This window comes from Aricia agestis, chromosome 4 (genome assembly GCF_905147365.1).
Source record: "Aricia agestis chromosome 4, ilAriAges1.1, whole genome shotgun sequence".
In the NCBI taxonomy this organism is placed as follows: Eukaryota; Metazoa; Arthropoda; class Insecta; order Lepidoptera; family Lycaenidae; genus Aricia; species Aricia agestis.
The window spans coordinates 21,740,803-21,757,415 of NC_056409.1; the positions used below are offsets into that span (position 1 = coordinate 21,740,803).

The window sequence follows — 16,613 nt, forward strand, 5'->3', positions numbered from 1 at the left end:
GCAGCAAAGCGCTAAATTGGTTTAATTAAGTGAATTCTATTTTATTGGACATTTAATAGGTTTCGCTCCACGAAGTGCACACAATACAAATTTATTCATCGTCCACTAAAACACACACGTCTCCTGACATTGTAAGGCAACATTTAGATTTCCAAACAAAAACGCGAGGGAAAGCATCTTTCGCACATAAAGTGGGGTCGACATAAACAATGTACGAGCCGCGGCGGAATAGTGCGCGGGTCGTAATAGTGCCATCCATCTGCCGGTCACATCTTCGATAGGGTTAGCTCCACTTCCACACCTTTATGTGTCCCCGGTGGGACATAACCCGCTACACTACACTCCGGTTTTTTGCCATCTATTTGTGGTCGCCCTTTGCCCTTAACGACGTATGTTAAAGCGTAAGATTTAAATTTTAAAATTGGGCTGTCGACTTGAAATATGATTCTATTAGCTGTACCCTTCGGAGTTGAGATCCAATTTTGATGCCGCAATATTGTTGTTCCACTTATTATTTCTTTCCTAACTTTTCCAACTTTTTTGTTCAGAAATATGATCGTTTGAAACAATTTGTATGTCAAGTTCACGTGTCCCGCGGGAGTCGGGAGTTGGGACTGTCGTGACTCGTGACGTGACGCGGAATTCTGAATATGTTATCAGTGTAATGTAATGGCAAGTGGTAATTGTAGACTCCGCGATCTGCGGGGGATTGCCGCAGCCGCCATGAATTATTAACACGACACAAATTCTACAAAAAACATGTTTAAGGAAAAACATGCAACATTTTCTTAGGCAAATTCTTGCATCACGCCGCCGCCATTGTCTCCCATAGGAGTAGGCAACATGAATTGTAGCCCTAGCGTATCAACTAAATCTTTCACATACTTTATATTAGCTTCAGCATAAAGAATATTTTTATGATCTCTTCCATCTAGAGTCCATGTGATACGGCATGTTTAGAGTAACGTTTAGTCTTGGTGACAAAGTGCAAAAGGCACTCCGAAGCCAAACAGCGGCGGAACAGTCACGGAAATGCTATTCGCGTGTATTGAGATCGTATGCGTGTCTTTTTACTATTCTTGGAAAGAAAAGTGTCGTTGTTTTGAAAATATTTTAAAAGTAAAAGTCTATATATGTAGAGAGATATTTGAATATCAATCATAATTGAATTTTGTCACTGATTATTATTAATCATGGATTCAGAAACTTCTACCACTTTTTAAAATAACATTCGGAAAGAAATCGAATGTAGAGTTAATGCAACTTCCCAAAACCTCCACCGTATTCATGAACACCGCCGCCACATGTTTTCCCATAGCGAAAATATTCCTGTAAGCTTTGTCCCTCCGTCTTCCAGGCCATAGATCCTGAGCAACAAATGGATTGTTTCTCCATGGCGAGACGAAATTTATAGTTCGCCGGCGAATATTTCGCGCCTTTTTTTACCGTGGGGGCCTCGCGCTCCCGATGTATTTATGGCTAACTTATGCCCGGTATAATCCTGATTTTAATGCACTCGCTGATTTATCGATGGCCCGGGATTGCTTTTCGATATTTGATATCTCCATACCGCTGCTGAGACCCTCGTGCAATTTCTGCTTGACGTTCTATTTTTTAAACAAAAGGCAGCAGTCGGGTGATGAAAAACACCATTTCCGTCTGTACTAAGTTGACGCTGGTATTTCTGTATATTCGATTTTCGAACGCACTCATTTATCAGTAGAAGGTCAACATTGTTATTGAAATGATAAAAAAGTGATTTCGCAATCACCCCTCAAAGGAAGGAGGTAAGAAAAAAGCGCGGACGATATTCAGCGACTTTTTGCATCCCGTTCCCGACCCCACGAAGATGGTCACGGGTGAGTTTGGCGAAATTAAAAATAATTGACGGTCGCGAGTCGGGCCGCGGTATAAATTTGACGAGTCCCGTTACGCGGGACAAGTTTATCATTTTCCCGTTTTTGTGTGCGCCATAATAGGGATCATAAATTTTTGATAATGTTTTTTCGATTTTCGAGCCGGAGCATCGACGGAATACGTGACCACTTATGTTTTATACTCGAAACTTTTTATTCGCTCTATTTATTTGCCGTTTTAGGAGCCGTGTATCGAGATTGAAACTCGGAAATGGTTTATGAAATTTTTATGACGTCATAAAATTGTGCCGCTAGTTCTACTCAGTTAGCGGCCATTACTATTGACAGTCTCAGTTATAAGGAACTCGTTTTTGTTTTGTGTTGGGTATTGGGAAGCATTTGCCAGGATAGCATAAACATCCTGCGATCGTCCGTCATCTGCCGCCTGCCAAATACATTATATTGTAACAACAAACAGCGGACCACCGCGATCATTACTGCACATTCACATTGTACACCATACATTTACCTTCTTATAAAAACAGTGATCTTGTGGATACGCTACTCGTATGTAATGTTTTATCCGGTTTCTTCCAACGTTCTAAAAAAAGAACTCGTGATGTCAATTCTCATTGTTCTTTCTAACTTCACTGTCGAAGTTATGGAATGCTAGTTAATTACCCAAATCAACGCAGTCTCTACATTGATAAAGTTTGATTTAAAGGGCTCAGCTACCTTATTCTACTGTGTGTATTTATACTGTGGTTCTATCGTAGTATGAGTGACGTGTGTGGTAGGTACTATCGCTAATCGAGCACCAACTAATGCATCGCGCTCGATAATATAAACTATCTCTGTGCTGTGTGCACATGATTTCACTATTCATAACTGTTCATATATTCATTCAAAATTCATTTACATTTCGTTTTGCATGAACCGTCATTTACTGAACATTATCAGCATCATAATATTAAAGTAAAAAATGATTGATATATTATGTGAAATATTAGAAAACAAGTCTGTCTAAAGACACAGACAGATCTACCAACACAGATCTAGAACCAACCATATTTTGATAGTATCATAATATTATATCACAATTCACACCTAATTCTTTATTGATGTACACACTGAAACTAAGTTATCTTCTAACAGTTGTCTTACTATTAAAGTATTAACACCTACCTACCACCCTATATCCAGTTCATCCACGTATATCTTTGTCCACCACCCAGCTAAACCATCCTTTCCACCTTTTCCTCCCCATAAACCCTTGGAGGTTCATACGTTACAGGTACGGAATAATATCCGTAAGTAGCGGTATCGACCGGGACTCGAACCTGTTAATAATTTAGTCCGCGCGGTCGGCCGGTCTCCCGGGTGCCGCTCGCACCAACTTTATCATACCTCTACGTATTAAATTCGGTTATATCTGTTCTTTATACACTATTCGCTAGCGACCCGCTCCGGCTTTGCTCTTTGCTAAATCTACAAAACTGTCAGTATCTTTCTATCTACTATGTACTGCATGTATTCCATGCCTAGTTTTAAAGATCTAAGCATATAGTGCGTAGGGACATGTGGATGTCACACTATATAGTCACAAAAACATTGAAGTTTAAAAAGAATGGATTATCTAGTATGATAATTTTTCACATCTGTGTAAATTATTTGTGTTTATATTTATATGTTATCGTATGTTAGTAGTTCTCACCGTTATTGCAAGCTACTACCATAAAATTGTCACTAACTCGTATATATTTTTAAAACGTCCGTTTTGTTTAAATTACTTATCCAAATATCACTTTATCTTCCCCACACGTCGGGCGCGCTCTAATCGACTCCACCTAATCCTTTTCGTCCTTTTTAAACGTTGTTTTATTTAAATTCGGGATTTCGATTAGCGGAATTGCTAGACAATGAGATTGAGCTGATGTTTGTTGCAGCACCCGTACCCGTCGGAGGACCAGAAGAAGCAATTGGCGCAGGACACGGGCTTAACGATACTGCAGGTCAATAACTGGTGAGTGGATTTTACTTATTAGTTTAATTAGGAAAAACTTTCTTTGTCTTCTAGACTTTACATAATTTAAACTTTATTCTAATGATGTGATTTTTTTTTCTTTGTTCAATTATTTATTATTAAACGTATGTTTTTTATCACAAGAAATTAATTTAGTTTAAAAATTTCAAATTATATTTAGTTTCTCAATTTTACGCCACACTATAATAGTATGTACTTCAATTCTAGTAAATTGAATATTCCTTCTTAGCTTACTAATACTTATCAAAATAATAAACTAGTATTAAAGTGAGTCAAATAACATTCTAGATACTAGGACTACTTTCATATCTCCACGCAATTTATTTCGATAAGGTTGTCTGTGAAGAATTATTTACTATTTGTATATGTTGCTAATTAATAGAATCAATATTATTGATACTAGTGATATTCTCGATATTGCAAAATCTAGGTTTAATCGGAGGTACTAGGGATATAGGAGTTGTAAGAGATTTTAACGTGCATTCGCCAACGCTAAGATGTAACAGAAAACTCTCATGTTTGCAGCTCATATTGTTGGTACGCTTCACACAAAATGCGGTGCTATTGCATTTTAAATGTTTTTCATTATTCTAGTTGCCAGGTAAAGTGAGTGCACTGAACACGCCAAAAAGTATATTCTCATGTTGCCTGCAACAACAACGATACTTTTTCTTGGGATAAAAATTGTCCTATGCCCTTTTTCGTGACTAAAAGTATCTCTTGCCAACATCTAATTTGGTTTAGCACTTTAAGTATGACGAGATAATTTTGTGATTTTCTTTTCTTTCTCTTTGCATTTATAATATTACTTAGTATGTGTAGAGCCGGATTTTTAACAAATCCGTTCGTTCAACAGTTTTAAACAAGATATTAGAATGTTAAAGTCTTACGAGACGATTTTCAGAAGCCATTTTTGGATTGGTGATAGTGTGGCTATCGGCTTTCGAAAATCACTTAATTAGGACTTAAGCGTTGTCGTGTGTGGCAGTGTGAAGCGCCTTACCGCCGTCCAGTTAGGTGCGTATGGAAATATCATGATTATCTCCGTCGTCCGGCGTAAAGTATCGCACTTTATGGCACTGGCCGCGCGACGCCGGCCAATAAATGCGGTTATTAACGACGCCCTCTGATTTACACGACGGCATGCAGATTGAGCCACACCGTGACGATTTGAATGAAATCATGGTCGAATCGTAAAGTCTTCATAAACCTCGAATCGTAAACTCCTGAATATCGAATAGCTAGGAATTGCTAAGTTAAAACCGATTATAAATCAAAAAGTTATCACACCCTAGTGTGATGATTACCTGACTTTAGTACTCCGTTTTAATTTCGACGTTAATGGACATAAAGCTCGGTATGGCTATAACCAATGTAATGGTCACATATTTACCGGACAACAGAGAAATGCAATAGAACATTAATTTAGTCAAGTTATTTTTTTTGTTCACATTATATTTAAAAGTCAAATGAAACTGAATATTTTCCAGGTAAAGTAATAATCGTCCCATCCTTTACTTCTCAGGTATAGGATTTCTTTTCGACTCATGCACTGAGTCACCTTAGATAATATGTCCATATCTACTTATTGAAGTAAGTTGTGTTGCACAAGCCCGTGGGTGTGGGATCAGTAAAACGCCGGATGGATGGTTCTGTCGCAACACCAACACCACATGCTATTAGCATACGACTTATCGACCATTTAAGACCAAAAGGGAACGTTACAGCTTTATTTGCTTATTTATGTTTGCGTGTATCTCAAAATATGCGATATCTTCGCAATTGCAGTTTCGTGTTATCTCGTGCCTATATTTTAATCCTTTTGAAGAAATTCCTTCTAAAATTCTTCGGATGTTCCATTGCAACCCAAAATTTAGATTACTTGATTACAAGCGTGTACTTCAACCTGTAACAGTTATTATAATTATATTCTGTGCCTCCAAACAAAAGAACCGTTAAATTCCTAACATCAGCATTACCAAATCTAAATAAATAATTACCAACGGTATTATAAGCTTCTCAATTTTAAATAAACCTTAAATTCATCACTAATTGCTCTTAAAACACTCATCCGACGCTTCCCAAAACAATTTCACTGTAATACCATTTATCTGAAATTACATCTGCGTGCCTCGAGCGAGTCGCTCCGCATCGGCCCCGATCCATCGCCGATTATCTCCGACGAGGTTATCATAGAGCCGTATAAAAGAAGCAGTATACTACGTTCCGGAGATAATCCTCGGCGTTCGGGAGGTAGAGTGGTGGCGGTGCGGGAAGGGTTGAACCCTTTGTGTGAACAGGTGGGTGAGCCCCTAGATTGCACTCAGACCATCTCCAGAGAATACCAAACGTAAATATTTGATGGGTGTAACTTTACGAATTACATTGTATACCCTAATTGTTATTCCATAGACGAGATGTTATTATCCTTTTATTAGTCTGTTTTGAAAAACGCCTGCTTAAATGTGACTCCGTAGCTCCGTAGCGCGTAGCACCACAGCGTGTACTTAGTATATTGTACAAATAATATCCTTGTTGCCGTTCTTGTAGACTGTAGATCCCTTTTTGGATAGAGGAGGGTATTAATAGATATGAAATAATCGTTGTTACAAAGGTTTTATTCAGTGTTATATGCAATCAATCTAGAGAATAGGCACCGGGTGCAAACAAAACATCCGTCGTGTGAATTTTCTAAAAATGGCATATAAACTCGAACACCCATCGCTTCATTATCAAAACACAAAGAAAGAAGTGGGAATTTGTGGAGCCTTTGAGTCGATCGTGTTCAGGAGAGCCAAGAACGCTAAGATGTTACGACATCAGGTCCGGATCGCGACGAATTGAATCGCCTCCGGGGCGGCGAATTAACGGGGCCGCCCCTAATTGGTATTGTATGAAGATGCAAATTCGAAGAATAGGAGCAGCGCATTGTTGCGCGCCTGGTACATGTAATTGATAAGGCGGCCCGATTTGAAATTCAAATTTTATTTTTCATTCATACCTCCGGGGAGTTCCACGCCGAAACTTCCCGGTAACTCATTGTTTCCGTCCTCCTTTGTGTTTCGGCTACGTTTAATTGGGCCTTTTCTTTCGCGGACGCTTGTTTTATCGTAATTTTTGAGGCTCAGCGGCCGACAATGGCGAAGTGTGGATATCCATGCACCGAACAGATCGGCTCGGCGCTGCGTCCCTAGTAACGAGCTAGTAACAATGCCTCGCAGAAATCGGATACCTATTGATGAGCGGACAATAGACGTATACGCCAAACCTAGATTACAGACGGGTAGCGGACTGGCGGCTGCCGCACCGCACCGCCAGATTACCGGCTTACTGGTATTATACTTGATTAGTGGGCAATAGATTGTAAGTGGGGATAACCTGTTCATAATAATTATGTCGGGTGATTTGTGATTCATTAACACGAGCTTATATCCCTCGCCATCTATATCTATACGACCACCAAATACTACTTGATACACATAACTTGTAATAAGGGCATAATAATAATATGATGTGCTCACATGTTAGTCAAAGAACTTATGAACGTCTTCATACAAAGGGGATTAATATTGTTTGTAAAATTTTAAAAAGTATTTGAAGTAATATCGTCCGCTTACGTAACAGGGTAGGGATTTAGGAATAACAAAAACGGAGGTAAACTCACACAAAAAACCGGTATTCCCCTGTAAATTTTAACTGAAAACACCCGCACTAAGGTCCCAGCAATTATCGAGCGGAGCTCACCTGTGACACGGAATGAAATACCTGGCTCGTGTGCGGCGCCGGTCAAGAGTTTCACCGGCCCACTAACTTTGGATAGCACTACGTCATTGTGCTTTGTGCGCGAGAAAAACATTGTCGGCGGGACAATCTTTATCCGCCCCTGTTAACCTGGTTACGCTTTGTGTTTCAACGTTATTATTCTGCGACCCCGCTACTTTTACGGAAAAGTGCATGCTTGTACATCTACACTTTTCACTTAGCGCCCTTTACGAGTGCTCGTAATGGACACCTGGAGCCCTACATTCGTAAAAATGGTCGTAAAGTATATCGCCGGGGCTCCGAGGGGAACATTGGAAAGTCTCGAATTGTCCATCAACAATCAGAGGTCGATCTGACCCTCGCCGTAAACCTGCGACGCCAGGATTTCGGCGATCGCTTGGCCTCTTTTATTTCTTCGCTAATAAATGTAAAGTATTTAATCTCCTCTCAGTTTATTTTGGGTCTTAAATGTTTTCGTCATCAGGTGTTAAATATTACTTATCGGCATCGAGATGGGTTTCTGGAAGTGAGATTTAAGCGATACAGACATTTTGGTAAACATTTAAATTCCAGTTACTCGTAGCCGTCTTTAATTTAAAGTCTCGTATTTTAGAATTTGCTACATTCGTAAATCGTACGAGTATGTATAAGGGATAATATTACCCGCGAAGTATAAGACAATCGCGGCGGTTCCATTGAAAACCCTCAAATATACGGCCCACATCCTCTCGAACGTATTCGTCCGCCATTGGAATCCATTCCCGCCAGAAACAACAATCAAATCACGTATCCCCGCCGCGATCTCCATACCATAAAAGAAAAACACACTATTTCGAATTTCACTCCTCCGTTTACTACACCTTTGCGATGTCGTGCGGCTTTTCCCTGAGAACACACGGGCTGAAATTCCTGCGACTAACGCAGCGATAACTAACTTTTAAATTGCAGTATCTTTAATAGTCATGTGCCCATAAAATATTATGATATCGACTATAACGCATTGCTTTTAATCGATTAGTATAAGTGGTAGCACTAATGTAAAATTGCATTAATGCTACGACTTATAAAGATATTAAAACATTAAGGAGTGTTTAAAATAAATGTTGAGTATCAATTTCGTATTTCCATAGGCCTACGAATAAATTATTTAAAGTAAATAACTCGTAGTCATTAAAACATCTAAAGTGTTGTTTTACGAGTATGCTCATGAATCTTTAATTTCCCTATAAAAATTAACTTAAGTATGATCTGATTAATTATAATTATGATTTATCTTAAATTTTAAATTACATTTGGGTAGGCGTGGTAGTTTATTTCATGAAATTATTTTGTCCAATCATTGTTCCTTTAACATTTTTATTCTAGTTTTAAATAAAAAACTAATTATAAGGTGTGTAAGATACAATATGTACTCGATTCTTAATTTTAAATTATAATTTCTCGAACTTAATTATACAGAGGTACCTATTATAACTGTTCAACACATTTTAACTCGCTGTTGTTTAAATAATAATAAATGAATATTCTAAATCATAATAATGACATGCAGATTATACTAACATATTCTTTTCAATGGAAACTACATTCCTTAAAAAATAATATTCTGTTTTTGATCATAGCTACCAAAAAAATACAAGGCATAACCGATTCAAATAATATGTGACTTATATAAGCAATAGAATAATTTTTTTTGTTTTTATTAAACTGCATCTGAATTTAAGAAACGTTTCTGCGAGTCCTCCCGCCCGTGTGTTTTCAGTCTCGCATCGTGATAAAACGCCCATTTCCTCGCAGTAATCGTACGTTGAATTTTTACGCGATCAGTATCGCAGTGGGGCTGAGCTCGGATGAGGCAATCATTTCATGACGCCATTACTGAAATCACCTATTGACGATCTAACTTTCCACAAACTCCGCGCAGACAGTTCTTTAAAGACAATGTTCATCATCTCTCTTTCTTTGCGTAATATAGGTAGGTTGGATTATGTGTTATTGCAGAAGGTTATGTAAGTTACTGAATGCAATAGCAGCATCTTTTCTTAGTTACCGAAAGGTGCCAGCAAATTTTCTCACAAAAAAAAATCACAGACAACAGTAAGTAAATTTCGAAGTGCCCTAACTCTACATTTTGTGTCCCACTGTGCCGCCTCCTTAATATCCCTTTATGCGTAATCAAAGGTTAACATAGAAGCATATTGTTTATGATGCGGCGAACAAGCTCCGAACGCAAGAACAGCGCGATTAACCGTTACGACACAATAACAATTCACCTAGCGGCTCCCCTCACTCGTCAAAATAATTCATTTTAATTTTCTTTACGGGCCACTAAAGTTTTATTTTACGACGGCTCGGGAGATAACTCCGGCTCCCTCGCAGCCCCCCGCCCCCGCCGCCGCCCGCGCCCCCGCCCTCGCCGTCGAATCCGACTCACGCCTCGGCCACCTCAATGACCGCGTAAATGGTCGAAAATTTGACTTAAACCTCTTAAGTGACATTAAAATTGTAAATACACAGCTTCGATGTCGCTTTACGTCCTCTAAAGTTTGAGTGCTGCTTTTATTGGGTTTCCCGGCCGTGTTTTCCGCCGTAGGGATATTTTACGCGCGTTTTATAGAGAACTTAGGGGCGTCGTAAATTACCTGGATAGTGGTCGATGTAACGATCCCCATTAAACTTTTATCCCGGAATTCCGGGACAGATAGCCGTAATGCGCGGTAGTCATCATCACGCTGCTCTCTTACACATAACAGTAAACAGACCATACAACAGCATAGACGAAATAACAAAAGTTATCTTTACAAACGTATCTTACAGCTCTTAGCACGTGAATGGCACGTAGCTAAGGTCATAGTTTCTATGTTACCTACTGAACTAATGAATAAACTAAAGTATTAGACTGATAACAACATTAGATTGTACTTTTGTACTTTCACAAACGAAGCACATTTCACATTTAGAGAGACCCATCTCAAACATTTAAGTATCGGAGCAGAGAGTAAAGATGTACTCGCGAGATCCCGGCGTCCGGGCTGTCTTGTAAATATTAATTATAATTAAACTGGCTTTTTGTGTAAATAAATTATCGCGGGGCACTTTTTCATTGTATTTTTAATTAAAACTCCCTCTTTTGTTTTAGGTAAGTGGCTTTCTCGGTACGATTCAGCATTCCATAGAGCGGTGAGTAATATTAATGAAATGAGAAAATTATTATTTATATTTTCTTTCTTGGGGTAAGTACCGAGATAAAGGTTGAGTACCTAATTAGTGATTTACTTTTTCATTACAAAGAATTATTTCGAAGTAAAATAAACCGTTTACACACGGTCTATTTTTTTTTGTTACGCGTGTGAAAAAACAAACCAATGAAAGAGATAAACACAGAAGTCGGAATTTTCGCAAAAATAAGTGAAAAAAAACCGGCCAAGTGCGTGTCGGGCCACGCGCAATAATGGGTTCCGTATAGTACCGCTAATTTTTTAACCCCCGACAAAAAAGAGGGGTGTTATAAGTTTGACGTGTCTGTCTGTCTGTCTGTCTGTTTGTCTGTGTGTGTATCTGTCCGTGGCATCGTAGCATCCAAACGGGTGGACCGATTTTGATCTAGTTTTTTTTTTATTAGATAAGATAAATATTATTTATTGTGCACACATATAACAATTTAAAATAAAAGACATTTTAAAACACAGGTAACACACAATGGCGGCCAAATATTGTTCAATGACAGGACATTTATAACGTGTTTTACTAGTTTTTATTATTCGTAGTGTTTTACACTACTAACAACATCATCTCAGTTACGTATTTGAACGAAAAGTTCCTTTTCGCCGAATACATTTTTTTAGTTGATCGACTATTACTCAATAACTTATGAAGTCTTCTTAGGCGTGATAGTTTTCTTTTTAAATTCAGCATATTTCCTACGCTCGTGATTTTTTTCACATTTCCATAAGCAACCGTTTAAGCTGGTAGAAGGGACATTGGACTCGAACGGTTTTTTCCACTTTAAAACTTAATATTTCACAAATGAATCCCTAAATCGGAAAATGATCTATGCATATTCATAATATTTTTTAAAAACCTCTCTAACGACACCCCACACGATGGGACGCTAAAAAAATCATCCCGGCTTGATGAGTAGGTACTATAAAAAAAAAGATTTTATATACCATTTTGTCGGCACCATTAATATGTGCATTCATTCATGCCGCATGCCGAATTACAGCTTTGTAGGTACTATAGGACCTACAAAGCTGATTCGACATGAATGAAGACTATAGTCTCTGAACAAAACCGCGAACAAACAGACAGACAGACGGACGGACAGACCGAAGCTATAAGGCTTCCTTGTTGACTACGGAACCCTAAAAAGGGACATATATCTAAAACTGCTCCTAGCTGGCGGCAATAAATCTGCCGTCTCAACAGCTCATGTTCGAAATACGAAACAGAGAACCCTCCTAGTGATGTCACTCTTTACTTTCATTCGGCTGAAATGTACGATTTTTATACGCGCTCTGTATTGTATGGCTGAAAGTTCGTGGCAATTCTAGCTTGAACCTATAAGAAATTCTAAAATTAGTGCTCAGTAGTAGTAGGAGATAGTGTGCCGGCTTGTCCTAAAAAATTATGAAACCCATGCTTAATATAAATCGGGTAGGTATATTAGAGTAGAAAACTTTAATGAGGTAGGTTTTAACCAGTTTAATAAATCTCAATTTAAACTGTCAAGGAGGTTATTACCTCTGTGGGTGGTAATTAAAAATTTTCTTTTTTATTTTTCCTGTAATATTCTTCTAAAGCTTTTTACCCGGTATCGGTAACAAAAAGTATCGAAACAAATCGATTTCCAGCGGGATTTCAGTACGGTGACATCACTATAGGCGGGTGTGCGGTGCACAGATAATATAAATGGAGGAAGGTTGAAAAATGAGGACGCGGCATTCGCGCGGAAACCCTGAAAGGGCTCTGTTTTCGGCCGTCAAAGCTTTTGAGTTTTTGTGCCGTCCCCTCCCCCTCGTTTCCCCCTGCCTCGCCCCGCGTTCTGTTTCACGTAAATTACTCGACCTATTATTTGTATTTCTTTTTGGACTTTCAGCTTAACGAAGGCTTTGGAGTTTGGACGCAGGTGTCCCGAATGTCTTGCGTCTGCTTTTACTTTGTGTCCGTCTCGTTCCCGGGCCTTTTGTGTCGTGACGTCACATGCCTCGTTCGATTTTTGAATAACTTTAGGAGTGACGTTTTTAGTTTATTTTTAATGTTTTGTGGTGGTTTTTTGTAATTATTGGCAACGTTTCGGGACTTTACTATTTGTTCGGCGTTGGAGGTCCGTGATAATATATTTGACAGTAAATCCCGTACCACGTGAGTGGACACGACGAGTCATTACACGGATAAATAATTTATAAGTTTTATCTCCGCTAATGCGTTTATCTGCCTGTAGAGTCGTGTTATTTATGAAGATATCCGCCGTATGAGACTTACGAGACTTAAATAATATTGAGTTATTGACCCTATTAAGTCATTGCATTGAACTATGTTTAAAGTAAAACTGGAGATTAATGCTATTATTTCGTAACCTGTTTATTAAAAATACAAAAAAATACTGAACAATTCCAAGAACACAAAAACAACCGCAAAACACAGCAGCGCCTCTGACGTAGAAATAGGGAATTAATAATTTCAGTAACTTCAGTGATGTTTGTCTGCCATTTTGATTTTTGTAAGGCTTCCTCTTATGTGTGTTCTCACTTCAAGAACTTGGAGAAATAATATAGTAACTGTGTAAATACAAGGCAACTTTGTTGTAAATACTAAATATTTAAATGTTCATTTAAATTTTTCTAGATTCACTGTAAATAAAGATCTAGCAAGAGAAATTATTGAAAGAAATAGTGTTAATTGTAGAAATAATTTAAGTATAGAGGCAAAATATTTTTACGTCCGTGTATAGAGGTTGTTGAATGTAAGTACAAAAGTGAGCAAATGTGGGCAGAGCAAACTAAAGTATTCATAGTTGAAACAAGGGTTCCTTGTATTACATCTTATGTAAGCAGGTTTCAAAACGTCCCTAAAGCGGAGATTTGAATTTGGAAACACATTTATACGGGCGTTATATTTACGGAGTCAGCGAGAAGGTCGCAATTCACCCCCATCCACATTTCCCTATCTCATTTTCCATTTGACAAACATCATTACACCTTCCGGCGGGGCTCGGGCGAGCTCGGGGGCGCTCGGGGGCGCTCGCCCGTGCTCGGCTACTTCCGGTTTTTATAGACGGGCTTTAACCGTCTTAAACTAAGTAAATTAGGTAAAATAACAGCAACAATAATAATTATAAGTGTCAAAAAATATACAAGACTAAGCTACGTCAATGTCATGCTTCTAATATCATAACGGCCCCAAACAGTACCGAAGTGGCCCTATTCTTGGGCAAATTTTGAGGCAAAACCTACATGTCTATTGTATGACGACATATTGTCTATTTCCTTTATTATTATATTTTGTCTATATCTAAAGGCGTCAAATAATTCATTCAAACGATTTTGATATTTTGATATATATAATAATAAAGGAAATAGACATATTGTCTATTTCCTTTATTATTATATTTTGTCTATATCTAAAGGCGTCAAATAATTCATTCAAACGATTTTGATAGTTTAAATTTTTGTTGTTTTGCTAATTATCAAACCTGACATGTTTTTAGCCATGATCGGCCACGATGGCCATGTCGCAGCCGACTGGTTTAAATAGCCGTTCAATCAAACAGCTAGCCCTTTGACTGAACAACGCCATTCAATCACACGTCTAGCTTTTATATTGAATATTTTAGTCGCTCAAAACGTTCAACACTACAGCTGATTCAAAAGCCGCCCTCTAATTGAAGCAGTTCAGCGCGCACCGCTGCGGCGCTAGGTGCGTTTTATTTAAAATATGGCGTCAACTAGCAGGTGTTTGTTGGTATTTGTGGTTGTTTTTCGAAAAGAAAGTAGTTAATAAAAGTTACAAGTGTTATTAAGGAGACAAAAATTGTGGAGGCACATACGAGTGAATCAAAATTTCAACAAATATTCGAGGAGAAATTACGGGACTATGAAATGGATGGACGCAGCCAACCGAAAGGGGGGTTCGGGGGGCGCAGCCCCCCGTCAAAACAAAAACAAACACAATCCAGAAAGTCCAAAAGTTGGTTAGGTTAGATTAGAACTTAGACCACAACACAGAGGGAGCCGAGCGAGCGCAGCGAGCGTGCTGCGGCAGCAGCCGGCGACCATCGTCAAACAAAAGGGGGGCTCAGCCCCCCGCCAAAACAAAAACAAACACAATCCAGAAAGTCCAAAAGTAGGTTAGAACTGTGACTGTGCTGCGGCAGCAGCCAGCGACCGTCACAAAACACGCCTCAGAATTTTTTATTTTTACTTATTGCATTAAACTTTTGGTCACCCCTTAAACTTAATCCGAGAATAATCTTTCAACAAAATACAAAAAGTTTTCCTATTCTCCCAAATTACATATTAAGCTAATGGTCGCCCTAGTTAATTTGCCATTAAACCGGTTGGCTAAGCGTCGTCTAGCTGTAGTGTTGAACGTTGTAGTCAACAATTCAGCTAAACGACGTATAGCCGTGTGATTGAATGGCGTTGTTCAGTCAAAGGGCTAGCTGTTTGATTGAAAGGCTGTTTAAACCAGTCGGCTGCGACAGCCATATAACAGCACCAATCCAACCATTATAATTATATTCAGTTACGATACATACGAACTCCTTTTTGATTAAATTTAACGACTCATATTGAGAAAACAAGAATATTTATGTCTCATTAAATGTCATCTACAAAATAAAATACCTCTTTTTTTAAACGGCCATAAACGCTTGCTGTACAACTACATCTCCATTATAGTTTAATTGCTATCGGAATTAAGACACGTATTTAGCGCTTATTATTCGATATATTTATGACCTAGCCGATCTCGCAGACTGAATATTTTTAAATTTTAATGTATTTTTATATTGTGACAGGTTGTTAAGTTTTTTTTTTTACTTAATTAAAATGACGCAAAAACATGCGACATTATTCGAACTTTTGTAAACTTGGTTACTTGTACTCTACATATACCTACTATTATCTATTCTGTGTCGTGATATCGAATATTTGTCCGAAAAGTTGAATTTGACACCGTACTATAGAGTCACCTTTACCACATCATATTTACCCTGGAAAGTGACATTGTCAGAGCATCTTTGTTCTCCACCATGGAGCAGATTGTGCTAGTATCGATTTTCAGGGCAGCATTTCAGTAGGTAATGAAACGACTGTGTTTCGATCGCCTTTTCTGTGACACGGGTGCGGGGAGGATACGGGGGGAGGGGGATGATTAATTGTCGCGGGGGAGTGCAGCGCGACCGAGCGCGCTTGATACTCGTGCGGAATTGTTTTCGCTCGTATCGCTTATGTCGTAGATTCCACTCAAATGCGATTTTAATGACGATTTTGGCAGTTGACAGTGCATACGAAATTTCGATACTTGGGTTTAAGGTATTTTCTTTCTACCTTACAACGCACCTTTCTTCTGATGTTGCGAGTGTCCCTGGGCAACGGTAGTCGCTTTCCACTAGGTGACCCGTTTGCTTGCCTTCTTATTTTATAAAATAAAAAGCATTTTGGTGATAAAAACTTGACTGACCTAATGCATTTAGATAATGATGTTTCATATCCTTAATTAGATTTATTTGCAATTTAGCAACGTCCCGTTACGCTAGGGTTTTACCCCTCCGTATCTCCGGCCGTCCCTCAGCCGGTGGCCACTAGTAATGAGATTCTCTGCTTTTTATCGATAACGTTTCAAATATAAATTATTTATGAGCTGGAGTAGTGAGAAACTTCTATGCTTCCCATGACCATGTAAAGAAAACGGCAACAATTATAGCGATGAAAAGTGTATGGGACGGATGA

General features: G+C 38.6%; 1 protein-coding gene across 6 annotated transcripts in view; it reads left to right on the forward strand.

The window, feature by feature from the left end:
* LOC121725855 (homeobox protein homothorax) overlaps positions 1–16,613 on the forward strand; it is a 252,442-nt gene that overhangs the window by 191,074 nt on the left and 44,755 nt on the right. For all 6 annotated transcript variants that reach the window (XM_042112983.1, XM_042112982.1, XM_042112987.1 and 3 more), the window contains one exon: positions 3,803–3,879. In XM_042112983.1, the coding sequence (XP_041968917.1) occupies positions 3,803–3,879 (77 nt within the window). The remainder of the gene's footprint in view (positions 1–3,802; positions 3,880–16,613) is intronic.